Source organism: Anopheles stephensi, chromosome 2 (assembly GCF_013141755.1).
Source record: "Anopheles stephensi strain Indian chromosome 2, UCI_ANSTEP_V1.0, whole genome shotgun sequence".
In the NCBI taxonomy this organism is placed as follows: Eukaryota; Metazoa; Arthropoda; class Insecta; order Diptera; family Culicidae; genus Anopheles; species Anopheles stephensi.
Window position 1 is genome coordinate 82,602,368 of NC_050202.1, and position 23,345 is coordinate 82,625,712.

The 23,345-nt window shown below is 50.0% G+C and overlaps 9 protein-coding genes across 11 annotated transcripts; 5 read left to right on the forward strand and 4 right to left on the reverse strand.

Moving 5' to 3' along the window:
- Nucleotides 1-591: 591 nt before the first annotated feature.
- LOC118505676 (sodium-coupled monocarboxylate transporter 1) lies at nt 592-5,816 on the forward strand. The gene is made up of 10 exons (XM_036041808.1): nt 592-1,121; nt 1,195-1,354; nt 3,697-3,762; nt 3,837-3,888; nt 4,024-4,091; nt 4,170-4,324; nt 4,388-4,637; nt 4,712-5,092; nt 5,161-5,342; nt 5,416-5,816. The coding sequence occupies exons 1-10, from the start codon at nt 913-915 to the stop codon at nt 5,663-5,665; spliced, it is 1,773 nt and encodes a 590-aa protein (XP_035897701.1). The 5' UTR covers nt 592-912; the 3' UTR covers nt 5,666-5,816.
- LOC118505682 (G-patch domain and KOW motifs-containing protein) lies at nt 5,611-23,249 on the reverse strand. Of its 2 annotated transcripts, XM_036041816.1 has the most exons (5): nt 22,908-23,220; nt 22,284-22,839; nt 6,481-6,613; nt 6,007-6,412; nt 5,611-5,728 (listed from the first exon to the last, which is right to left on the reverse strand). In XM_036041816.1, the coding sequence occupies exons 1-4, from the start codon at nt 23,057-23,059 to the stop codon at nt 6,009-6,011; spliced, it is 1,245 nt and encodes a 414-aa protein (XP_035897709.1). In that variant the 5' UTR covers nt 23,060-23,220; the 3' UTR covers nt 5,611-5,728; nt 6,007-6,008. The 2 variants fall into 2 exon arrangements, with proteins under 2 accessions (XP_035897709.1, XP_035897708.1); XM_036041815.1 differs by lacking the exon at nt 5,611-5,728 and having other exon boundaries at nt 5,840-6,412; nt 22,908-23,249.
- Nucleotides 6,717-8,411, reverse strand: LOC118505681. The gene is made up of 2 exons (XM_036041814.1): nt 7,270-8,411; nt 6,717-7,203 (listed from the first exon to the last, which is right to left on the reverse strand). Exons 1-2 carry the CDS (start codon nt 8,092-8,094, stop codon nt 6,763-6,765), a joined length of 1,266 nt encoding a protein of 421 aa, XP_035897707.1. The 5' UTR covers nt 8,095-8,411; the 3' UTR covers nt 6,717-6,762.
- Nucleotides 8,434-10,746, reverse strand: LOC118505675. Its single transcript, XM_036041807.1, has 2 exons — nt 9,138-10,746; nt 8,434-9,072 (listed from the first exon to the last, which is right to left on the reverse strand). The coding sequence occupies exons 1-2, from the start codon at nt 10,527-10,529 to the stop codon at nt 8,626-8,628; spliced, it is 1,839 nt and encodes a 612-aa protein (XP_035897700.1). The 5' UTR covers nt 10,530-10,746; the 3' UTR covers nt 8,434-8,625.
- LOC118505677 (uncharacterized oxidoreductase dhs-27-like) lies at nt 11,776-14,015 on the reverse strand. Its single transcript, XM_036041809.1, has 2 exons — nt 12,405-14,015; nt 11,776-12,331 (listed from the first exon to the last, which is right to left on the reverse strand). Exons 1-2 carry the CDS (start codon nt 13,344-13,346, stop codon nt 11,885-11,887), a joined length of 1,389 nt encoding a protein of 462 aa, XP_035897702.1. The 5' UTR covers nt 13,347-14,015; the 3' UTR covers nt 11,776-11,884.
- LOC118505678 lies at nt 14,473-16,223 on the forward strand. The gene is made up of 2 exons (XM_036041810.1): nt 14,473-15,633; nt 15,712-16,223. Exons 1-2 carry the CDS (start codon nt 14,758-14,760, stop codon nt 16,159-16,161), a joined length of 1,326 nt encoding a protein of 441 aa, XP_035897703.1. The 5' UTR covers nt 14,473-14,757; the 3' UTR covers nt 16,162-16,223.
- On the forward strand, nt 16,811-18,324 carry LOC118505679. The gene is made up of 2 exons (XM_036041811.1): nt 16,811-17,727; nt 17,788-18,324. The coding sequence occupies exons 1-2, from the start codon at nt 16,912-16,914 to the stop codon at nt 18,247-18,249; spliced, it is 1,278 nt and encodes a 425-aa protein (XP_035897704.1). The 5' UTR covers nt 16,811-16,911; the 3' UTR covers nt 18,250-18,324.
- Nucleotides 18,670-20,271, forward strand: LOC118505680. The gene is made up of 2 exons (XM_036041812.1): nt 18,670-19,626; nt 19,687-20,271. Exons 1-2 carry the CDS (start codon nt 18,811-18,813, stop codon nt 20,146-20,148), a joined length of 1,278 nt encoding a protein of 425 aa, XP_035897705.1. The 5' UTR covers nt 18,670-18,810; the 3' UTR covers nt 20,149-20,271.
- On the forward strand, nt 20,686-22,283 carry LOC118505683. 2 transcript variants are annotated; one of them, XM_036041818.1, is made up of 3 exons: nt 20,686-20,840; nt 20,953-21,952; nt 22,023-22,181. In XM_036041818.1, the coding sequence occupies exons 2-3, from the start codon at nt 21,034-21,036 to the stop codon at nt 22,034-22,036; spliced, it is 933 nt and encodes a 310-aa protein (XP_035897711.1). In that variant the 5' UTR covers nt 20,686-20,840; nt 20,953-21,033; the 3' UTR covers nt 22,037-22,181. The 2 variants fall into 2 exon arrangements, with proteins under 2 accessions (XP_035897711.1, XP_035897710.1); XM_036041817.1 differs by having other exon boundaries at nt 20,687-20,840; nt 20,953-22,283.
- Nucleotides 23,250-23,345: the final 96 nt, after the last annotated feature.

The window sequence follows — 23,345 nt, forward strand, 5'->3', positions numbered from 1 at the left end:
TGCGATATCGCGGGGCGCTGGGGACACGCTGGGTACAGTGAGTCGTAAAAATGTCGGTTTATGTGCATATAGGACTACATCAGGTAACTCGGTGGACTTAATTGGAGTTCTGCCCTATTCCAATTGTCCACGGCCCATTGCCTGATGATATGTCCATTCATGTCTTAATTAAATGATGCCTTAAAGCCCAGTTGCTGCGGCAATCTTGCAGATAGATGTTGATAGCCTTCTTCGATCGACGATATGATCTTCATCAACAAATCAGCTGCGTCAGCTTCTCACTCTGAATCAAAGGCGTGTGAGGAAACGTCGTAAATTAGAATCTATTCCTTGTTAATTTTTTTCCGGATATCTCTTGACTTGAGAGGGATTCAAGTAATCCGAAACATCTCCTTAGACTCCTCCTATGCGTCTGCTAAAGTGCTGGACACTTTTGAACGAGCTATTGCGTATTGTCAGCTCCACATTTCAAGCTTAAACTCGCTTCTTGTGAATAAAATGTCTAGCTGCACGTATACTTTTGGGCCACACTGTACAAGAAGCAAGCAGTCTGCCCGATTTGATTGCCCTGCGCCACTAATCCGCGTCGTTGTGAGGGTAAGCTCAACCGCGAATAACCGTCGAGTTGTCGAAACGGTTCCGAATGGTTTGATGGGCGAGTCGTTCAAATCGTGGCCCATCGTCGCAGTTGCCAGCTGCTCGCGGGTGAGGATCGAACGCTGCGCCGTGACAGAAACGTGTCGGCTGCCCCGATGGTGCATCCGCTCATCCCAGCTTCCGGTTTAAGTGCGATCCTTTTCGAGTGTGTGTGTGTGCGCGAGTGGCTGTGGTTGGAGTGTATGAGTAAAGGGCCCGTTTGGCGTGTTGGTGGTCGATCGTTGCTAGTTCCACTTTTACGCGCCCAAAAAAGCGATGTCTGCAACGGATCTGGAGGATATCGTGGAGCACATGAGGCGGTTCGCCTGGCCGGACTACCTGGTGTTCGTGTCGATGCTGCTGCTGTGCATCCTGATAGGGGTGTACTTCGGCTTTGTGCAACGGAAACCGAACACCGAGTCCGAGTACCTGATGGGCGGTCGGACGATGTTGGTGTTTCCGATTGCTCTATCCCTTATCGCCAGGTGAGTGAGAGGAGCCGGGTGTTTCGATCGAATCGGCACCATGACTGACTGTGTCCGTATCTCATTATGACAGCTTCATCTCCGGCATTACCTTGCTGGGGCTGCCGACCGAGGTGTACTCGTTCGGTATCCAGTACGTGTATGTGGCGCTTGGCGTCACCCTGATGGGCTTTGTGATGGGTTTTATCTATCTGCCCGTATTTCACAAGCTGAACATCACATCAACGTACGAGGTAAGCTACGTTCGGTTTAAGCATAACTTCCGAAAGGGCTACCAACACAACGACCCCAAAACCGCCGCCGCAGATCAGCGGTGATTCAGTTTTCTTTCCCATATCCCTACGGCTCTACAATAACTGACATCAAGGGGGGGCGGGGAGATGACACGATTACCTAATTGAATCAAATTTAGATTTATACCCCTTTTCGTTGCACGGATTGCTGCGGCGACATTCGCTCTCTGGCCATTTTTGAAAGGGTGACCAGAACACCGAACTGCCCCGAACATGGAGCAACGGTTATGGAGCAACGATAATCCAATATGAACGTTGGATTGCATTAACTTTCGCCTTTTAACTGTAGCAATTACTCACACTGTCCCTTAAGCGCCCTCTTCTTGCACGAGCACCGGTACCGGTCGGGATCGACGGTGGACAGAAATAAAGCCATGCAAATGGCGCACGATCGTGTGCCAAGCCGGAAATAGTGAAAGTGTGCCGGACCGATCCTTTCAAGCGCGCTTGAATTCAATTCGCTCTCGGTGTGATCGGCGATCGGCGATCGGGTCGTGTGTCTTTCCGCTGGTCAGCTTCATTCAGAATGTGCGCCATGTGCTTCAGACCATGGCTGTCGTCCCGTGCCCAAACGACACATTCGACCGGCCAGTTGGCGCACTCAATTAGATTGATTGTTTCTGCACCGTGTGTTTTTGTGTGCTGGTGGGTTTCGGGACGGTAGGGATTGCGCTTGCTTGTGTACACACACACACACACACACACACACACACACACATTGCTGTACCGTGGATTAACCGTTTATCTCTGCTCCGTCTAATTTGCTACGTCCAAGCGGTCCAAATTTATGATGGATTATGGCGTTCGTGGGATTTACGAGGCAGTAGAATTAGGAAAGGACCCCAATTCTCCGGGGAAATTGTTCATTACAGTTTCGGGCATCATTATTTATGCGATCGTAAAGAAGGAACACAATTCCACAACTGGTAGTAGAACCATGCCGGTTAATCATCTCCTTCCTGAAGGCTTCCTGTAGAAACTGACCGCACATAATTGTTCTTGCGATTGGGTTGACATGGACAGGAGGAATACATTTAAGGGGCTTTTTTTATGTACGCTGGAAGTGCTAAGGCCTCTTGAACTTTCTAGCCAACCTTGGATGACGACTCAGTCCAACATTTTGGTTAAGTGGCTTTCAAATTTATATGGAGACGTTAGGACTAGGGCTTGTCGTTGTTATCCTCTCCATAAGCAAGCAAAATGTGAGATGGTGCATAATTCTCTCTGATGTATCCTGCCTATCTACGTGATACATCCAGATGCCATCTTCTTACTTACTTACTTATCAGGCGCTACAACCGCTTTGCGGTCTTGGCCTGCTGCAACAATCCTCGATACCGCTCACGGTTCAGCTCCGTCGTCTGCCAATCCGTTATCCCGGCCGTTCTGGCGGACGCATTAACGCCATCACTCCATCTCAATTTGGGCCTACTACACCTCCTCTGTCCGTGTGGACGGCCTAAAAGGACTTTACGGGCTGAGTCGTCCGGTGTCATTCTCATGACGTGACCAGCCCACCGGAGCCTGGTGAGTCTAATTCGCTGCACGATGGTGAGATCATCGTCATTGTAGCGGCTCCTCCATTGTCCTTCCACACACACGGGGCCAAAAAACCTTCTGAGCATCTTCCTCTCGAACGCGGCTAAGATGGCTTCGTCAGTTTTGGATAGAGTCCATTGCTCAGAGGCGTATGTGAGTGCGTATGTGGAACTATAAATGTTCTGTACAGCCCCATCTTCGTCCGTCGCGACAGGTATTTAGAGTGGAGAAGTTTCCAGATGCCATCACTCCATTTTAATTTGGGTCTGCCATGTCAATTACTGGATCTAACGGATTTTGTCTTTAGGCTGGGTTGTTTGGTATCATTCGTATAACATAAACAGCCCACCCAAGGGGCAGTAGTGATGCGACACGGCAGGACCAGGCTTCAAATCCCTACTGGGCCTTTCCCCTATCGTGTGAGGACTGACTATCCAACTATGCCGGTATCAGTAAGTCTAGTAAGCCAGAAATGGCAGGCATGACTAAAAGAGGTCGTTAGGCCATGAAAGAAGAAGAAGCAGCCCACCAGAACATTTGGCAGCTTACATTGGTCCCCCAGGATACATCACAGGTCCACGAAAACTGATGAAAGGTTGTAAAAGTCTATATCAATTTTCAGAAAACCTCGTATCCTACTCTATTAGTGATTAGCGAGTAACCATCAGGTTGCTTTGTTGTTGGTCGCGTCACCAGATCACACATAGTCCATAACTCACGCAAGTATCTTCAATCCATTCCAGTATCTAGAGACCCGCTTTGACCGTCGGTTACGAATGTTTGGTTCGGTTATGTTCACCATTATGAATGTGAGTAAATAGTCCGCCAGGGCTTCCACGCTGGAGCTGAAACCATTCAACCACCTTTAACTGTCCCGTTTCAGATCGGATACCTTCCAATCGTCATTTACGTGCCGGCATTAGCATTCAATCAAGGTATGTCAGGTCACGGTCACGGTCTATCCCCGTAGAACACACTTTCACTATCTTCCCTGTGTTTTTGTTTCTTGGTGAACATGCGTTTTATGTCCCCGTGTCAATGTGTGTCCTCCGTGTGTCCCTTCGTTGCAGTAACTGGAGTAAACATACACGTTATCACGCCCATCGTTTGTATTGTCTGCGTGTTCTACACCTGTGTGGTAGGTTCACTGTCACGTTGGATTCCCATCGCTCGCATCACAACTTCTAATGATTTGATTCTTCCCGCCCACCTGCAGGGCGGCCTTAAAGCGGTCGTGTGGACGGATGTGGTGCAAACGTTTTCCATGTTCGGTGCGCTGGTACTGGTCGCCATCAAGGGTACGATCGATCTAGGAGGATCGGATGTCGTGTTTCAACGTGCGTGGGATACGGGACGTTTGGAGCGGCCGAAGTAAGTAAAGCGAGCAGGCAAGCGAGGCTGGCTGGATAGTAAAAGTGTCCCTTTGCTCGACAGCTTCGACATCAATCCAACCACACGCCACACGTTCTGGTCGCAGCTGATTGGAGGGTTCGTGTACTGGCTGCAGACCAATGCCGTCAGCCAGAATATGATCCAGCGATATTTATCCCTTCCGTCGGTAGCCGCTGGACGGCGCGCTTTGTGGATTTTTGTGTTCGGCGTGTGTCTGCTAATGTCCCTGTGCAGCTACTGTGGACTGCTGATTTACGCTACCTACCAACACTGTGATCCTCTTTCGACTAAGGTAAGCAACAGTAAGGTCGAACTTTGTCTCCTTCGATCTCTCCTTAACAACTGTGTGCAACCTTCCGGTTGCAGCTCGCTCGTGCCAAGGATCAACTGTTGCCTCTGTTCGTAATGGACATCCTGCGAGATCTGCCCGGGCTGCCGGGACTGTTCGTAGCCGGCGTGTTCAGCGCTGCGCTTAGCTCTCTGTCCACCTGTCTCAACTCCATGTCGGCCGTCATTCTGGAAGACTTTGTCAAACCGTTCGTACACAAACCGCTGTCCCAAAGGACGGTTAACTGGATCATGCGATCGGTCGTGGTCGGGGTCGGTGCGCTCTGTGCCGCGCTGGTGTTTGTCGTCGAGAAAATGGGCACGGTGCTGCAGCTGACGATGAGCCTGGAAGCGATCACGAATGGCCCACTGCTGGGCACGTTCACTATCGGCATCCTTATCCCGTGGGTCGAATCCAGGGTAAGATGGGGCGACTGAAAAAGAAACAATGGTTTTGTACTCACATATTTCATCCGCCCGATTTGCAGAGCGCTCTAACCGGTGGCATTTTCGGGGTAATATTCATGTCCTGGCTGAGCTTGAAGGCCCAGTACTGGGTGGCGACCGGTACGATCGTGTTCCCGCACAAACCGATGTCGGTCGACGGTTGCACGTACGAATTCGACCACTCGTTAGTAAACGCCACCAGTACGAGCGTCTACACAACCGAGTAAGTACCGAAGAATGCTTCAAGCTGCGTCGCTTTCGAATGGCAAAATCACATTTTTCGCATCCTTTCACAGCGACATTTTCCCACTGTTTCGCGTGTCGTACATGTGGTATACATTCCTCGGGGCGGCCGTCACCATCCTGGTTTCGCTGCTGTGCTCCGTACTGTTCTTCGGACGCAACGATCCGAAAACGGTTTCTCCTGATCTGATGGCTGGCTTTGTGCGGCGTTACATCCACGGACCGGACACCACGCCGAACGAGCGGGTTGCAGCAAACGCATACGGCAAGAATGGCAAAACGTTACACGAATCCGCACTGTAAAGCTATCCGAGGTGAAATGTTCTGTCTGGTGGGGGGAGGCGGGATACTTTTAGTACATATTTGCTGTAAGATAAAATGTTTTGCAACGTCGTTATGAAAATCGAACTAGAAATAATGTATCAAATATAAAGTCTTGTATCGAAATAGGAAAAAGCCTGCGCTACGCCTTGATTGGTGTGAGAATTTCTATTTTATTTCTTTCTGAGCTGCTCTCAGAAGTCCTCATCTCATCGATGACCGATTCTGATTTATCTGGCATTTAAATGTCCCATGCCATGTCCCTCACCCCCTATGGATGGTCTGTCAAGTAGTCCCCAATCCCACAAATGAATCGCACTTACGATCACTGTCGACTGCGCGAACGACTTCGCGGTCTCTTCTTCTTCTTCGTCTTCTTCTTGTGAAACTTATCGTCCGACTCGGAGTCCGACGCCCGTGGGCTACGGTTTCGGCGCCGATCCCTCGAAGATCCACGCCGTTCGTCCCGATGCTCACGCCGCTGCTTGTACTTGTGGGACTTTTTCTTCGTGCCGGACGAGGTGCGTATGTACGGTGAGGATGATTTCTTGTGCCGTCTCCGGTGCCGCTCACGTTCGTCCTCGCTGCTGCTATCTGTGCTGGCGCGATCGCGATAGGAACTGTGCTTGGAAAGGGGTTTCTCCTCCTTGCGGGATGATTCCTTGGACGAACCGCCGGCCGCCATCGTCGTCGATTCACGGTCCTTAAATTGTTCGTACTTAGCCGTATCTGGTGGGTGCGAAAGAATGGGAATTGAAAATAGTCCGCCCGCAGTACGCCGAGGGGGTCTTACCTACTTATAACGTTAGAATTTTTGCCAAACTCCGCGACCGTTACTAGCTGCACCGAGCACTCGGTCAACGATTCCAGCACTCTTCCGATGGATAGTTCCACAATCACGCGGCCGGTGTCCTCATCGAAGCTTTTCACCTGCAAGACACAAAAAAGAAGAAAAGAAGTGAGTTAAACGGCTGTCATTAAATAAATTCAACTTCATACACTTCTTCTATCTACACAGGTGGCTAGTACGCAATTTATATTTTGCAATTTTTATTACTGAAAACGTCTAATCGATCATTTCAAAGAAAGCCCAATCGGAAAACATCTTTCAACAGACCCGCCATACGCGTCTGATACTTTGCATCGCTCGTATCGCTTATCTGCACCGAGCTAGAATCCTCACGAGCCTCATCAGTTGCGTCCTCCGCTGCGCTGGCCGCTTCCTCGCTCGCCACCGTCAGTGGAATGTGAAGCATACCGAGCACCAGCGCCTGTCGGGCCTGTAGCTTGGTCAGTCGCATCAGCACCGTCAGCGGGAACCATTCCGTAGCGCTGCCATCTCCGAGCCGCTCAAGATGGCTCATCAGCGCGTTATGGTACGTCTGCAGCATGTTGTCGTAATGATTGCGGCGGAACGCTTCATCCGTCGATAGGAAGACGGTGTGCACGAAATCCAGTGCCGGAGATCCGTACTTTGCCAGCTGCCAGTCAAGCAACACCATCCGGTTGGGAAAGCCTCCCTGCAAGCATCAAAGTAGTCCTGTATTCAATCGTGCAGCCAACGCTTGCTGAGTGCTGCTGCTTACGTTGTAGGAAAACATCATGTTGTCCCCTGCATAGTCACCGTGACATACCACACAGAACGGTTCCGACAGGGCAGTATCGCTGATGTTCTGCAGCTCCTCGGCAAAGCATCCACGAAGCCGGGCCAACTTTTCGCGCCTCCCTGCATCGCCCGGGCTTAGTGTGGCGGATGCACTGGCGAATGCTTGTTCCATCGCCTGTGCGAACCCTTCCATCGCCAGCACGCGTTCGCCGGTTACGTCCCCCATGTGCCGATACTGCTCGAACAGTTCTGGCTGCTGCTTCTTGAGCGCCAGCGAAATCGCATGGAATCGACCCAACTGTACCATCGCAAGCCGAGCGTGCTCATACTCCATGGGCTCGAACTTGTGCCGGTTGGTGAATCCACGCCTCTGCACATCCTCCAGCACAATGATTCCTTCACCCTTCTTTGCGTCACAGTGCGCATGATAGCACAGCGGTCCAAAGGATACCACCTCCTCCTCCTCCGCGGCCGATGGCGTTGTGCTGGGTGTCGCACCCTGCACAGCACTGCGCTGAAACTGTTCGAACGCAGGCAGCAGCTTCCCGTACACGAACACTTCACGCTCAAACAGCGCTAGCAGGGTATCGTCAGCACCGGGCGGCGGTACCTTGCACAGTACGGTAACTTCACGCGGTTCCTCACGGAACGTCACCCGATAGAAAACGGACACCACCGAACGGTTGTTTTCGCTCGCACGAAAATCATAGTCCACCGAATGTTGATCGTTGGTGAAGTTTAGCTTCTGTGCCACGCTGCTTAGCGCATCGCGCACGTACTCGGGCACAGTTAAAGAACTTTTCATTCTGACTTTCACACTGAAATTGGGCGTCCGTACCGAGAGCGGCACCTGTGCATTTGCAATACAATGGAAAGAGCGTCAAGTTCGTTTTAAACGGCTTAAGATAAGATAAATCGACACACGATAAGAGGTGCGATTTATCGCATTGCGCGGTGTTCGGCTCGGAGGGAAATTATTGCAGTTAATAAGGCTCTAAACTTAGTTCGCGTCGTTTTACAATAGATGGAGCCACCATCTTCTCCGAATTCGGTTGCCAAACACCACTGGAAAATGATTTTGGTGACAGCTTGGGATCTTCTAGCAAAGAAGGATGTGCTGATGATCAGTTGAAAGGTTTGAGAATCAGTTACATTAATCAATCATGTTTATTAGATTCCGGAACACAAGTATGAGTTTATTTACTGCAAATCTACTATAACTCTTCCTACCTTACAACAACGTAAGTATTCAGATTTCTACGCCGATCTATCAATGTCACCTTTCAGTTATTGCACGCTCACTGTGCACGGGACTGTGGAGAAGGGGAGCACGCATCTACAGATACCCGTACCGCACCATATCTCGTATCACCGCACTCATCCGCGTCCGATACGCCTGTTTGTTCGCATTCATAGTCATGCCGTTCAAATCCATTTCGTTCGTATCGCGATACCTTTCGGCCGCCTCGTCCATATCGAGCAGATCTTCGTTGCGCGTGCACAGCATCGGCACCAGAAAGATGGCCATCAAAATTCCGAACCTGCCGTAACGCCGCAACTGACGCATTAGCGCCGTCCGTGGGAACACTTCCTGTGGGCTGTGGCCAAGCTTCTCGAGCAGCGTGGCGAGCGAGTGGTAGTACACGTTCATCATCTCGTCGTAGTGCCGCCGGCGAAACTCTTCATCCGTACAGCAGAACAGGAAGTAGGCGAGATCGAGCACGGGTGACACGTAGCGTGTTATCTGCCAGTCGAGCAGGACGATACTTTCTGGCGCTCCTTTCTGAATATGGGAAAATAATACGATTAACCATCGAAAACACTTCAATGCGTACACGTATTGCGTACCTTATAGTTGAACATAAAGTTGTTCACCCAACAGTCGCCATGGCCCAGTACAGTGTATGGCTCCGGCGTAGTACTATTTGTGCAACCCAGCATTTCCTGATAAAAGTTGTCCATGAGCTTTTGCATCTTGCTTTGTTCCTTCGTTTCGTGCGGTTCGAGCGTTTCCTTCGCATCCTGCAGCATTTGCACCATCATCGCCGCCATCGGGCCGCCCTCGGGCATCACCACCTGCAGCGGGTCCGCCACTTTGAACTGTTCAAACTCTTCTGGCCGGTCCCGTTTCAGCGCTAGCGAGACCGCATGCAATCGGCCCAATGATTGCATCGTCAGCTTAACGTGCTCGTAGTTCACGGGCACCATTTTGTCCCACATGCGGTAGTCCTGCAAGCGCAAGTCTTCCATAATGATGACCGACTCTTCGGTAGCTTCGTCACATTCGGCGTAGTAGCACCTGGGCACATTGAAGAAACCATCCTCCCGAGCAACGCCTTTGCTTTCCTGATAACGGAAGATAGCCGGTAGCAGGGTTTTGTAAGCGAGCGTTTCACGGCTGAATATGGTCATCGTGGGAAACTGACGGCGGCGTGCTTCGTTCAGCGGTGGGATTTTACACAAAAACACCTCCCGACGGTCACCCTCGGTGAGGTATGCTTTGAACATTTGTCCCACGAAACCGTCGCCCTTGTTCGATCCAACGTCAAACTCGATCTTGTACTGTCCTGCGGTAAAACCCTGCTCACTAGCCACCTGCTCCATCGCTTTGTACAGATACGCGGGCAGGTCGGTGGTAGGTTTCTCAGTGGCAGCGGAAGAGACGTCTTCCTTTACGGCAATAGGTTCACTGGCGACGTCTTCCGGGGTAGCAGTAGGTTCTGTGGAAATCTCTTCCGTTGCAGCAACTGGTTCTTCCGGAGCAGGGGTAGCTTCAGTGGATACTTCTTCCGTTACAGCAACAGGCGCAATGGAGGCTTCTTCAGTTGTAGCAATCACGGATTCCGGTTCAGTGGATCTGTTTTCAGATTCTGTCTGCTCTTCTTCGTCCACAGCTTGAACAACATTTGTCTGCTCCATCACACCGTTTTCGGATTCTTGCACAGCAGCTTCGATTTGTTGCACAGCTTCCGACTCTTCCCGGGAAGCTTCCTTCTCTTCACCATGCGCCGGCCCTGGCGTGCTCGGTGCAACAACTTCAAGCGATACTTCCTTCCCAGCTTCTTCCTGAACCTCAACCACTGTCACAGCATGTGATTGAGCGTCTTTTAAATCTTCCACTAATTCCGCGGAAGCAACAGGCACGTGTTCAGGTGACGTTTCAGCTGGTTCAGCCACAGGTTGCTGCTTCGTAGATACCGTTTGCTCTACACTCGAATCCGTATTTGTTTCTCCAGCCATCTTAACGACACCTTCACAACACCCTCGTTCGTGCTCGTAAACTGTAAGACACTGCCGCGTGGCGCACCTATCGTCCAGTAAGTATCAGCGTTCAGAGACCGATCAACTGGAGTGCGACGCCCAATCGACGGTCTGTTATATTTAGATCAACAAGCGTGGAACCAGATGAGGTGCGATGTGCGACACGTACCGGTCGGGAAGAAGAACCGATAAAACCGCTGAAACAACGTACCTGGAAGCATTTGCCTGCACCGATTTATCTAATCACCACGATAGTGTTCTTCCTTCAGACGCCACCTCGCGTCTTTAGTGTCGATAGCTTATCACGTCCATCAAACTCGCTGCTACCGCACACATAAGCAGGGTGACATACCCATACATGGCTTGCGAAAGGCAGGAATGCGTGTACTGAACGAACCCGTAATCCAAACTCCAAGATTACTAGGGGGTCTTTGGATGCAGGACGGGATTGTTATCATCACCGGATGTTGTTTAGTCATGGAAGTGTGCCATCAATGAAATAGGTTTATCGTCTCCATCTTGCCTTGGGTCATGATTTACGAAAACATAAGCCACGTAAAAAAGCCGAAAGGAATGGAACGGTCCATAAAATCGGCACACCACAATCATGACTGAACAACTCTTTCAATCGTTCCTCGTGTGTCACACGACACCCCTTATATGGAATAGGCATGTAAGGGAATATAGCTTGTGCAGCCACGAGACCGTCGCACGTCGTTGCTTTATCTTATCGGGGAACGGGTAGGCTTCTCGATTTTGTTTTAGAATTGCTGGACGGAATCAAAGCGACGGTGTTAATAACAGCTGCAATATTGCAAAATTGCTGGATCCAGAATTAGGAAGGTTTTAACCTATGGGACGGACTTTGATTGAAAACGGGGGCATGTTGGGATTGAATAACACAGTTGGTGGTGTATGACTCAACAACACATCTGGTCTGAGTCTGAGCCCTATTCGGATAGAACCTGAGCCTGATCAGCATTTCGTTAGGTAGAGGGGCTAAGGCTTTTATCAAGTTCGCCTATTCCCTTTCTGACCTTCGGGTTGACGTTGATCCTGAAATGCGATATCATCTGTTGAAGATTAGCGTCACTATCAGACTCAGTTTCTACTGCAAACACTACTAGAGGCTTAGGCCGCCTTCGGTGAACAGGCTCAGAATTTTCGTATCTTATAGATATAATACCAGCTTCTTAATACCGTCCAATAAAAAAAACGCATTGGATACATTTTACAAAATTATTCTTTAAGGTTTAAACAAAACACGGTTCTAAAAACTACACCACCAAAAAACAAAAGTAGACCCACCGAACACACCTTTGTGCCCGTGACGCTCAAATGTAGCCATACCGCACCGCGTCCCTTATCACCGCGCTCATACGCTTACGATAAGCGCTCTGATTTGTGTTCTTCGTGTAGATGGCAATATCGACGTTTTGCGTTTCGAGGAACATTTCGGCCGTCGCGTCCATATCGAGCAGATCCTCCTTGCGCGTGCACATCATCGGCACGACGAACGCGGCCAACAGCAAACCGAACCGACCGTACTGGCGCAACTGCCGCAGGAAGGCGGTTCGGGGAAAGATTTGCTGCGGGCTGTGGCCAAGCTTTTCGAGCAGCGCTGCCAGCGAGTTGTAGTACACGCTCATCATCTCGTCGTAGTGCCGCCGGCGAAACTCTTCATCCGTACAGCAGAGGATGAAGTACGCTAGGTCGAGGATGGGCGAACAGTAGCGGGCCGACTGCCAATCGAGCAGAATGACTTGCTCCGGTGCTCCTCTCTGAAAGTGATACCGTGTAAACCCATTGTTGTTGGTGCGATTGACGCGTCATCCGTTGTATGCGAACACTCACCCTGTACCGATACATCATGTTGTTAATCCAGCAGTCACCGTGGCCAAGCACTGCGTACGGTTCGGCCAGCTCGTGCTTATCGAACCGTTCAAAATCCGCCACCATGTTGTCGAGCAGTTTCTGCACCTTCGCCCGTTCCTTCGTTTCGTGCGGTTCGAGCGTTTCGATCGCATCCGCCCCCGTCTTCTGGAGCATCATCAGGAAGGGGTTTCCAGGACCCATCATGTCCTTCATTGGATCGTGCACCTTAAACTGGGCGAACTGCTGTGGTCGATCGTGCTTCATTGCCAGCGAGACAGCATTGTAGCGAGCCAGTTGTTCCACCGCTAACCGGATGTGCTCGTAATCCACCGGCTTATCCTTGTTGAACATCGTGTACTCGCTCTGGCGTAGATCTTCCATCACAATGATCGCTTCCTCGGTCGGCCCATCGTAGTGCGCGTAATAGCATTTCGGGGTGCAGAAAAATCCATCCTCTCTGCTAATGCCTTTCTCCTCCTGGTAAGCGAACATCAGTGGAAGGAACGTGTTGTACACAAGGGCTTCCCGCTCGAAGATTGCCATCGTTCCGAACTGCTGGCGTCGGGCTTCGTTCAGTGGAGGTATCTTGCACAGATACACCTCCCGACGATCACCTTCGCTGAGATAAGCTCTGAACAGTTCACCAGCGAAACCATCCCCTTTGCTGGAACCATCCTCAACCTCCACGCTGTACTGGCCGGCATTGAATCCTTCACCTTTGGCCACCTGCTCCATGGCGGTGTAAAAGTACTTCGGAAGTTCATGTCGGCCATCGAGTTGTGGTGCGCCGGAATGGAATGGTTCGCTCGCCGGTTCTTCCGCGACACGACTAGCCTTCTCACTTGTCTCTTCAATGAAGGGAGCAGATTCGACCGCCACTACTTGCTCCTCGGACAGGTCGGATTTCGTTTCAAGCACCATATTTTACACCGCCAATTGCAACTTTTCCACCGGGAATAATACACTGAACTACACTAGACGCTTACCAATCTGCTATGGGGAAAGCAACAGCAACCCGCCGGTCCGATCGGTACATTGGAGTAAGGAAAACGATAAAGAAAAACCCCGCTTTCAACGCCACTGATGTACTGATAGAAGTAAGATTTATCTTATCGGATGGATCGATTTCGTTGAACGATTATAAGCAAAAACGGTCCCTCTTCCTTTACACAATGTCCGCTCCCAAGTAACGGTTTGCTCGCAACCAACGAATTACTAAGCTTTACCTAAGACACTAGGATAACAGCACCAACATTTTGCTGTTACGCGACGGAAGTACCGTGACTTGCAAAAGATTGTATTAAAATTTCGCCCAGTCAGCGTGCACGAAATCTGCTGACCAGCCGACCAGCAGGACCCAACAACACCGGACAGTAAATTAATAGAACTGCCCAATCATTGGCTGGACGCCCGGCCCAGGCCTGGTCTAGTACTCCACCAATTCCACCACGGTCGAATCAAACCCATTCTCACCCTTGCCGGGAAGAGATATGTTTCGGGTGCCCAAAAAGTCCTACCGTGCGTCCCCGCGTGTGTTATCTTATCTTGCTTTGTGCTTTCAAACAAAACCCGAACGTGCGAACCGGGGTACCCCCGCACGGTAAAAGAGGGGAGCATTTTTTTTGTTTGTTTCTGTTGACCAAATTTAACAACCATAAAAGCAACCGTCACACACTCACACGCACATACACAGAAATCAAATCGCGATGTTTGAGTACGGTTATGCTATCAAAGAAGCTGTGTACGTCAATCTTCATGAACTAATGAACGACGGCTCATTGGTGTTCACTCTAGGCGTTGAATCACCAACAAAAAATCAGCATATAGCGTGCCTAAGCGACACCACAGAGTTCAAGCGATTCTAAGCGCGGGAAGTACAAAAAATCAGCTCACACTTCGTTCACTACCACCACTCAGAAGTAAATGGTCAATTGGCAGTTATTGAATGTATTGCTCCGTCTAGATGCTCCACCGCGGTATCATGTTCCATTGCGATTTTGAAGCAGCGTTATGTCGTGCCTAGCTCGTATCCAGCAATGGCCAAACGAATGTGTGTTATATCTCGCGTAGTGTGTGCTGTCCACCGGCAACCATATACACACGATCGCCTCGGAGATACAACGCTTAGAACTCGGGAGAAGACCACCTCCACGCTGGAAGCTAGCATTCGGTTCAAGTGCGGGCTTTTTGTTTAGTACTGATTTAGTTGCGGCTGGGTGCAGACTGGAGTGGTAGTCATTCAGGGTGCGTACGCCCAGTTACACAGTTGGCAGTGATCGGCGGTGTGACCTTCGTTCCGTTCCCGTTCAGAATAAATCGCGTTCCCCGTGAGATGGCAGATCAGTGCAATTCTACCCCCATCGGAAACACCAATGGGCCAAATGGCGAATCGGTGCCAAATGGCGAGGACGACCAAGTTCCAGAGCTACCACAGTATCTGCACGCAGCGCTAAACCAGCTAGCCCCGAGGGAAGGTTTTACCGAGGGTAACTTTACGATCGCGTTTGATTTTGGATCCAGCAAGGGCGATGGGTTCGTGGGGCAGATGTTCAAGGCCACCATCAGCGAGGGGGACAGAGCCGAAGTGTACTTGTGCAAGATACCGCCACTCGATGACGATCGGCGTGAGCAGTTTTACTCGATGACAGCATTCGCTCGGGAGGTGCTGGCGTACGATCGCTTCCTACCGACGATCTACGCGTACCAGCGGCAGAAGGGAATTCAATCTCCGGAGGATGGTTTCTTCCAAACGCCACGCTGCTACTACGCGCACTGCGACGAGGTGGCCCAAGAATCGGTCATCATTATGGAAGATCTGCGACTGCGTGACTTTCGGCTGTGGAACAAGCATAAGATAATCGATTACGATCATGCCGCGCTGTTCATGTCACACCTGGGCCGATTGCATGCCATCTCGCTGGCGATGAAGCGCGATCAGCCGGAGCAGTTCGAGCAGTTCAAGCTATCGAACCCGTTCGATCCGATGCTGAAGGCGGATGGTCCGTTCCGAAACATGATCCTCTCGCAGCTGCAAATGGTTATCGATGCGCTGGACGAACAGGATACGGTCGAGCGGGCGAAGATGGACCAGCTCAAGGAGGAAGTGTTCGATGAGCTGTTACGCTGTGGCACGGCGGCACTAGCGGAACCGTACGCGGTGGTTGGGCATGGCGACTGCTGGACGAACAACATGATGTTCCGATACGAGGCAAGTATTATCGGAGCGTGTGAGCAAATTTGTACAACGAACAAACATTCCTCAACGGCAACTTACTTCTCCCCTCAGGAAGAAAAAGTTCGAGAAATTATCTTTTTCGACTGGCAAGTGATGCGATACGTCACTCCGGTGCAGGACATTGTGTACTTCATCTTCTGCTGCACGGATGAGGAATTCCGGCGAAAGTATTACCACGAGATGATTGATATCTACTACCGATCGCTGTCGACGATGTTGGCAAAGTTGCAGCATGACGTTGGGGAGGTTTTTCCCCGGTCGGCTTTCGACGAGCAGCTGCGCGTGTTTGGCCGGTACGGTATACTGATGGGCATGTTCTTGGTGCCGATGATGTGCACCCGAAGCGAGGAGCTGCCCGACATTGAAGCGTTGGCACACAAGATGGCCGAATCGCAGCAGTTGAATGAGAGCTTCTTCAAAACGACCGAATCGAATCAGCAAGCGTACGAAACGCGTATCAGGGCCGTCGTGAAGGATTGCATACGGTTTGGATATTTCTGAGTGCAGCGATAGACCTTAGCTGCAAGCGATATGAGATAATAAACGTTCGAATAAAATTTCAAGTTGACCTTTTTCTACTTAAATAGAAATCTCGCAATCTACAATCGACAGCGTATAGACAATCATGATGACTCTACGCAAAATTGCTCACATTTCTATAGACATCAGATGTCGTCGACCACACGAACAGCACAATCTTTTGCTGTGTCACACAAGAAATCTTTTGTTTGCCAGATCTGATTGAGGATAATTAACGGGGCGCTAGTCATTTCGCTCCAAATTCTGTGCCAACTTTTTGCCAAGTTCACCGTATTCTTTGGCACTTCGTTTATCTTCGACCTATGCGGCATGATAACGGAACGATCGTGCATTGCGAACCAACTTTATCGAGCATAATGGCAAGTCATCTGCCATAGGCCGGACCCACGCGACTTCAGGCGAAGGAGGCACACGCGCGCCACCGTGCGACCTACACCATGGAATGATGCCAGTCACGCGCCTCTACCGGCCTGCGAAACGGTGGTATCAACCTTATCAACCTTTGGCACAGGGCGGCGCAATATCTGGCCGTATCGATGTCTGTTCCTATCGGTCAGCGGAGTTGACTATTTGCTTAAAAACTGATCTTCAGGTACGCTTTGAGCATCATTGTTCCAACGGCTAGCGGTCAAGAAGCATCGAAGCATAGTTGTGCCATCTCGTTGTACAGAAACATAGTGTAGACGCGAGCCAAACAAAAGCAATCGAAAAATGCCGGAAATACTCGATGCTTCCTTTCCGGATTACGTTGTAGCCGGTCTGGAGGAGGTCGCCCGGGAGCAAGGCTTTACCGAAGGGTTGTACCGCTTCGAAAGTGAATCAGGCTCGAACATGGGTGACGGGTTCGTTGGCCAGCTACTGAAAGTGTTCATTCGGCAGGAAGGCCGTGAGTTGGTGGTGTTGTGTAAGCTGCTGCCCGAGAACGAACTGCGAAAGCAGCAGGGCGTTCCGCTGTTTGACAGAGAATCACAGGCGTACATGGAAATCGTACCGCAGCTGCTAAAGTTCCAGCGCGAACGAGCTATTCCGGAGGGGCTGCCCAGATTCAACAATGTGCCACGATGCTACTACGCGAAGACTAACGTTGACAGGAGGGAGTCCGTGATCATTATGGAGGATCTACGATTGCAGGCGTTCCGTATGTGGGATAAGGCGAACCCCGTCAACTTCGAGCATGCGCGACTGCTTATGCTCACCCTGGGCCGTCTGCATGCACTCTCCTTTGCGATGAAAGATCAACAGCCGGAAGAGTTTGCACCGTGCCGTGAGTTTAGTGATCCAATGTGCCAAATGTTAGAGCAAGATCCTACGAATGGGTTTGAGAAGATGATGGCGGGCATGTGTCGTAGAGCGATCGATACGCTCGAGCAGCATGATACTTTCCGGCGAGAAAAGCTGGAAAAAATACAGAATCGATGTGCGCAGGAAATTATAGCCTGTGTCGATGGGAAAGCGGCCGAGCCGTACGCTATTATAGGGCATGGTGATTGTTGGTCCAACAACATGATGTTCCAGTATGAAGAGGATGTAAGTAGCACTTGCTTGCGTTCAAGAATGCGTTGTTCATGGTTCGTTTCATCTTTACAGGATAAAACTCCCAAGACGATCAAGCTGATCGACTGGCAGTTATCGAGGTACGGATCACCGGTGCTCGACTTGGTCTACTTCATCTTCAACTGTACGGACGAAGAGTTACGTTCCCATAGCTACCAACGGCTGCTGAGCATCTACTACAACAGTCTTAGTGAGCATCTGCACAATCTGGGCGGCAACATCGAGCGTCAGTTCCCGCGCAGTGCTTTTCGCGATCAGCTGAAACAATTCGGCCGGTACGGACTTCTCATGTCGATGATGGTGCTGCCCATCATTTGTACGCCGAACGATGAACTGCCCGATACGGATGCTGCGATGGAAGGATTCATGAATGAAATGCAAAACGGGAATAATGACGTTGAGCTGGTGTACGGAACGACAGAGAAGGCCGCCATCCGTTACAAAAAACGTATGTCGGGCTGTATTCGAGATGCTGTGCGATTTGGGTACCTATAAAATCTCTGTATCTCAAACTTACTGGCAACTAAGCATTAGAATTTTCAGCAGTAAAGAATATCCTATAAAGTCGAACAATTTATATGACCTTCTTCTATCTTTCTACGGTCTGGTTGTGGCACATTGTGTTGCTAATTGCACTGTGGGAACACAATCACCCTGGCTGGGATGGTTGGCGGAATAAGATATTTAATCGTTAACTGCTCCATTGAATGGCACCGTCCGGCTATCTAATCGAGCGTGCGTGCAGCTCCACCGTCTGGTACGCTAACCAACACACTGTTATGAAACCATCGCGGCTTTGGCATCTTAGTCGCGTTGTCGCATTATCAATGTTTTCGCCGAAAGGAGTTCCTGTTATCAGCACCGAAATGAGTTCCTAGCTATTAGAGAGCCTTTGGAGCTGAACGCTGCCATTATTCAACGAGAAGCAGCGGTAAAGTAAAAGCCCAGCAGGTCCGATATCAGGGCAGCTATTGGTTTTAAAAGTGAGTTCCGCTCGGACGTGCTTTTCATCCGCGGTCAACCAGTTGCGTTCATTGGAAGGAAATTGTCGGAAACATGGCGGAAAGGTTTAAAACAGTTTTCCCAGATTGCTTCTCATCCGCGCTCAAGCAGGTCGCCCGGGAGCAAGGCTTTACCGAAGGATTGTACCGATTGGAAAGCGAGGCTGGAAGCAGCGTGGGTGACGGGTTTGCTGGCGATCTAGTGAAGGTACACATTCGTGAGACAGGTCGTGAGCTGGTGGTGCTGTGTAAGCTGCTGCCCGAGAACGAACTGCGAAAGCAGCAAGGTGTATCGCTGTTTGATCGCGAATCGGAGGCGTATATTAAAATTCTACCCCTGCTACTGAAGTTCCAACGCGACAAGGAGCTTCCGGAGGGACTGCCCAGATTCAACAATGTGCCACGCTGTTATTTCGCGAAAACTGCAGTTGATAAGATGGAGTCGGTGATTATCATGGAGGATCTACGATTGCAAGCGTTCCGTATGTGGGATAAGGCAAACCCCGTCAACTTCGAGCATGCGCGACTGCTTATGCTTACCCTGGGCCGTCTGCATGCAATCTCCTTTGCGATGAAAGATCAACAGCCGGAAGAGTTTGCACCGTGCCGCGAGTTTAGTGATCCAATGACTAAGATGCTTGCACTCGATCCGAAGGGCACATTCAAGAAAACGATGGCCGAGATGTGTCGCAGAGCGATCGATACGCTCGAGCAGCATGATACTTTCCGGCGAGAAAAGCTGGCGCAGATACAGGATTGCTGCTTGGAGGAGATTGAAGCTTGTGTCGATGGGAAAGCGGCCGAGCCGTACGCTATTATAGGGCATGGTGATTGTTGGTCCAACAACATGATGTTCCAGTATGAAGAGGATGTAAGTAGCACTTGCTTGCGTACAAGAATGCGCTGTTCATAGTTCGTTTCATCTTTACAGGATAAAACTCCCAAGACGATCAAGCTGATCGACTGGCAGTTATCGAGGTACGGATCACCGGTGCTCGACTTGGTCTACTTCATCTTCAACTGTACGGACGAAGAGTTACGTTCCCATAGCTACCAACGGCTGCTGAGCATCTACTACAACAGTCTTGGAGAGCATCTGCACAATCTGGGCGGCAACATCGAGCGTCAGTTCCCGCGCAGCGCATTCCGCGATCAGCTGAAACAATTCGGCCGGTACGGACTTCTGATAGCTATGATGATACTGCCCATCATTTGCACGCCCAATAATGAGTTGCCCGATGCGGACGCGGCGATGGAAGAATTGGTGAAAGAAGATGCCAGTGGGAACAGTGAGGTCAACTTCGTTTACGGTACAACGGAAAAGGCAGCCATACGATACCGGGAGCGTATGGCCGGCAGTATTCGGGATACGATACGCTTTGGATACATATGAACGAAATTCAAGAGGCAGATACGATCGGGGATGGTGATGATGGACAAGAATTGTGGAACGGATTGACAATAACAGGAACATTTGTATAAATAAAATACATTACATTTAACTTTTTTCCCCATGCGTTGACCCTGTGTTCTTCAGTTTTTTGTGTGTTAGTTTGTATATTAAAATAACATTTTACAGCGATAAGCAAATTTCAATGAGAGGATTCACTCCAATGGTTTTGTGCGCAAGACGGAAGATCACTTGATCGCCAAGGCCTCTTTCACGTAGGTTTAGATCAAAATCAATCCAATAAGTTATCTGCTGTAGTTTTCTGCTGATCGCTATTCAAAATTGTTCTATTTTTTTTTTTTTGAATGCATACGTTACAATCATCTATCAGCCGCATCTGACAGGGTCGGAACTCAACAGCATTGGCAAAGAAGGAAGAGCAAAACGTAATGTCAGAGAAGATCTAGGCTTGAAAGGAGCGCTTCAGTCGATGTATACAACCGATTAATGAAAGTTGTGCCAGTGAATGTGAAAGTCGTGTCTCGCCGCGTGTACTTTTTAAAACAGCTTCTACATTCGATCAGGTGCTCGGTAACTTCCACAAAGTAGCTGTATAGTATTACACCATCGATACAATTCTCTCAGCATTCTACAGAGGCGCAAAGACGTGGAATCCTTTGAACTAGCCAGTCTCGGTAAATATTATAAACAAAATGGTTATATAGAGCCATCGCAATCCGCACCGCTGCGTGGTTATGTGTTGGTTATCTCTTGTCAAAAATAATTATCACCACTCTTCGCTTGTAGGTCCAGGTGGAACAGGCAATCGTTATAAAGATACGAACATTCCCAAGTTGGCCGTGACCGTGCTGTGAACGTGTACCAAGCATGACCGAGACAACCGTGAGTGTTCCAGCGTACGTGCAGGAAGCGCTGCTGATCGTAGCGCAGGAACAAGGCTTTGTCCGCGATCATTTCTCCACCGAGTACGAGCTGGGATCTAAATCGGGCGATGGCTACATCGGACTTATCGTGCGAGCTCGTTTTGTAAGCGCCGGACGACCTTCGCTGTCGGTAATTTGCAAATTTCCACCCGAGGATCCTCAGCAACGAAAGCGCTTCAATGCGATGCTTCTGTTCGAGCGTGAAACATTCATCTACCAGCGTATATTGCCGGCATTTGAGGAAATTCAGCTGCAGCACGGTGTTACCCGGCGCGACGAGACATACTTTGGCAGCTATCCGAAATGTTTCCATGCGTATTGTGACGCCGAGCGTGGTGAAGCGGTGCTAATATTGGAGGATCTGGTGGCCCCACAGCGTCCACCCATGAAACTACTGGATCAGTACATCCCGGTAGATTACGAGCATGTGCGCGTGTTGATGATAGCGTTGGGAAAATTGAATGCCTGCTCGTTTGCTTTGAAACATCATCGACCGGAGCTGTTCGATGAAATTCGACAGTTGAGTGATGTGCTTTCCATCGTACTCGACACAGAGCAAACGAAACCTTTAACACCTCGCAACTGTCAACTGGCGGCATCGGCATTCGACCCACAAAAGGAACCGACCCGTCACCGTGAGCTGCTCGATCTGGCTCAGTCTATGTGGCCGAGAACGGGCGCACATATTCGAGGCGAGCGTGCAGAACCATACGCAGCGCTAAACCATGGAGATTGTTGGACGAATAACGTTATGTTCGGTTACGACGCCGATGGCCGCGTGAACGATGTTTGCCTGTTCGATTGGCAGATGGCTCGGTACGGATCACCCGCCCTGGATTACACGCTGTTCATTTTTCTGTGCGGGGAGCTCGAACTACGCAGAGAAAAGCTCGACAGTTTGGTGGCTGAATTTTACAATGCTTTCTCCACCAGCCTGGCACAGCTAGGTGGTGATCCGGAAAAAGCGATGCCACGAGTGGAGTTGGAAAAACAATTCGTACAATTTGGACGTCTGGCTCTCGCGATGGGAACCTACGCGCTGCCCAACTTTGCCCAGCTGCCGGCGGAAATTTGTGAAAACCCGGCCGTGTATCAGACGGACAAACGATTGCAACACTACTACACAGTGATGCGGGAACTTGTAAAAGATGTAGATCAATTTGAGAAAATAAATTAAATGAGCTTGCCACTTACCGTTGCGTATTTTCCCTTGTGTCTGCCGGAAACTATTTTCACCGGTGCGCCGCACTTCATCACAAGATTTTCACCCTGCGCCGACTGTACCGCAGCCGGGCCGGCACCAGCCTTGACCGATCGATCCGCACCAAGCCCGAGCCCTTTGGGGCGGGGCATAGGACCGAGCGCGATCTTTTCGGTGTCTTCTTTTTTCACATCACCGTTCCACCCCATTCCGCGCAGCATCCCCTGGCCGAACTGTTCGATCGGCACGGATTCGTAATCGTCCAAGGTGCTTTCACGGGCACCCTCCAGTGGAAGCTCTTCCGGTTTCAGCGGCACAACAAAACCGGACGTATCCTCTTTCTTCACTATGGCTTCCGCAGTCTCTGCCACAATCTCCCGTGCCGCTCTTTGTTCGAGAGTTTCAATGCCATCTTTAGGGCCGCCGTCGCTGTCCAAGCGCTGTTGTTTGAGCTGCTGGATAATCGCTATCTTTGCCGAACGGTCGGTCGATCGTTCGTTTTTTAGTGGCGGAATTATTAACAGTTTCGGTTTCTCTTCCTCCTGTTTACTGCAATATAGAAAGGATTTGTTTGTATTATGCTACACATTACACACAAATGTAATACACACACTCACCCAGCCGTTTTAATTTGATTGCCTTCCAGAAATTCGATCCGTTCCTTCGTTTCCTTCGATTTCAGTGTGACGCTTGATGCCGGACTGATGCCAAGTAGGGGTTTGGCTTTCATTTTAACCTCGAAGGAGATTTTCGGCTCGGTACTTCCCATTGTGTAAGTGCACTAGCTGGACGACAGGCTTACCATAAACGGGCTCACTATTAGTAAGGCAAATAATCCGCAATATAATTGAGAATTATCGGTTAAATATCGCACATTTTCCGCTTGTAAACACAATGTAAACAAGCCGACGAACTGTCATTAGCGTTTTGACAGCTTGCACTATGGGGTTGTGAGCGGACAGTCGTCGAGAGGACAATTCGTCGTGTTGATATTCTATTTAAAACACTTGCTACTAATTGTTTTCTGTTTATTAAAACATACAAAAATGTATTGT

Coding starts and splice junctions, on each gene's coding strand:
- LOC118505676 (XM_036041808.1), top strand. CDS start 913: ATGTCTGCAACGGATCTGGAGGATATCGTGGAGCACATGAGGCGGTTC. Junction 1,122..1,194: donor GCTCTATCCCTTATCGCCAG/GTGAGTGAGAGG, acceptor TCATTATGACAG/CTTCATCTCCGGCATTACCT. Junction 4,325..4,387: donor GGACGTTTGGAGCGGCCGAA/GTAAGTAAAGCG, acceptor TTTGCTCGACAG/CTTCGACATCAATCCAACCA.
- LOC118505681 (XM_036041814.1), bottom strand. CDS start 8,094: ATGAAAAGTTCTTTAACTGTGCCCGAGTACGTGCGCGATGCGCTAAGC. Junction 7,204..7,269: donor ACATGATGTTTTCCTACAAC/GTAAGCAGCAGC, acceptor TGATGCTTGCAG/GGAGGCTTTCCCAACCGGAT.
- LOC118505675 (XM_036041807.1), bottom strand. CDS start 10,529: ATGGCTGGAGAAACAAATACGGATTCGAGTGTAGAGCAAACGGTATCT. Junction 9,073..9,137: donor ACTTTATGTTCAACTATAAG/GTACGCAATACG, acceptor TCCCATATTCAG/AAAGGAGCGCCAGAAAGTAT.
- LOC118505677 (XM_036041809.1), bottom strand. CDS start 13,346: ATGGTGCTTGAAACGAAATCCGACCTGTCCGAGGAGCAAGTAGTGGCG. Junction 12,332..12,404: donor ACATGATGTATCGGTACAGG/GTGAGTGTTCGC, acceptor TATCACTTTCAG/AGAGGAGCACCGGAGCAAGT.
- LOC118505678 (XM_036041810.1), top strand. CDS start 14,758: ATGGCAGATCAGTGCAATTCTACCCCCATCGGAAACACCAATGGGCCA. Junction 15,634..15,711: donor ACATGATGTTCCGATACGAG/GCAAGTATTATC, acceptor TTCTCCCCTCAG/GAAGAAAAAGTTCGAGAAAT.
- LOC118505679 (XM_036041811.1), top strand. CDS start 16,912: ATGCCGGAAATACTCGATGCTTCCTTTCCGGATTACGTTGTAGCCGGT. Junction 17,728..17,787: donor TGTTCCAGTATGAAGAGGAT/GTAAGTAGCACT, acceptor TCATCTTTACAG/GATAAAACTCCCAAGACGAT.
- LOC118505680 (XM_036041812.1), top strand. CDS start 18,811: ATGGCGGAAAGGTTTAAAACAGTTTTCCCAGATTGCTTCTCATCCGCG. Junction 19,627..19,686: donor TGTTCCAGTATGAAGAGGAT/GTAAGTAGCACT, acceptor TCATCTTTACAG/GATAAAACTCCCAAGACGAT.
- LOC118505683 (XM_036041817.1), top strand. CDS start 21,034: ATGACCGAGACAACCGTGAGTGTTCCAGCGTACGTGCAGGAAGCGCTG.
- LOC118505682 (XM_036041816.1), bottom strand. CDS start 23,059: ATGGGAAGTACCGAGCCGAAAATCTCCTTCGAGGTTAAAATGAAAGCC. Junction 22,840..22,907: donor AATCAAATTAAAACGGCTGG/GTGAGTGTGTGT, acceptor TCTATATTGCAG/TAAACAGGAGGAAGAGAAAC. Junction 6,413..6,480: donor CAAAAATTCTAACGTTATAA/GTAGGTAAGACC, acceptor CGCACCCACCAG/ATACGGCTAAGTACGAACAA.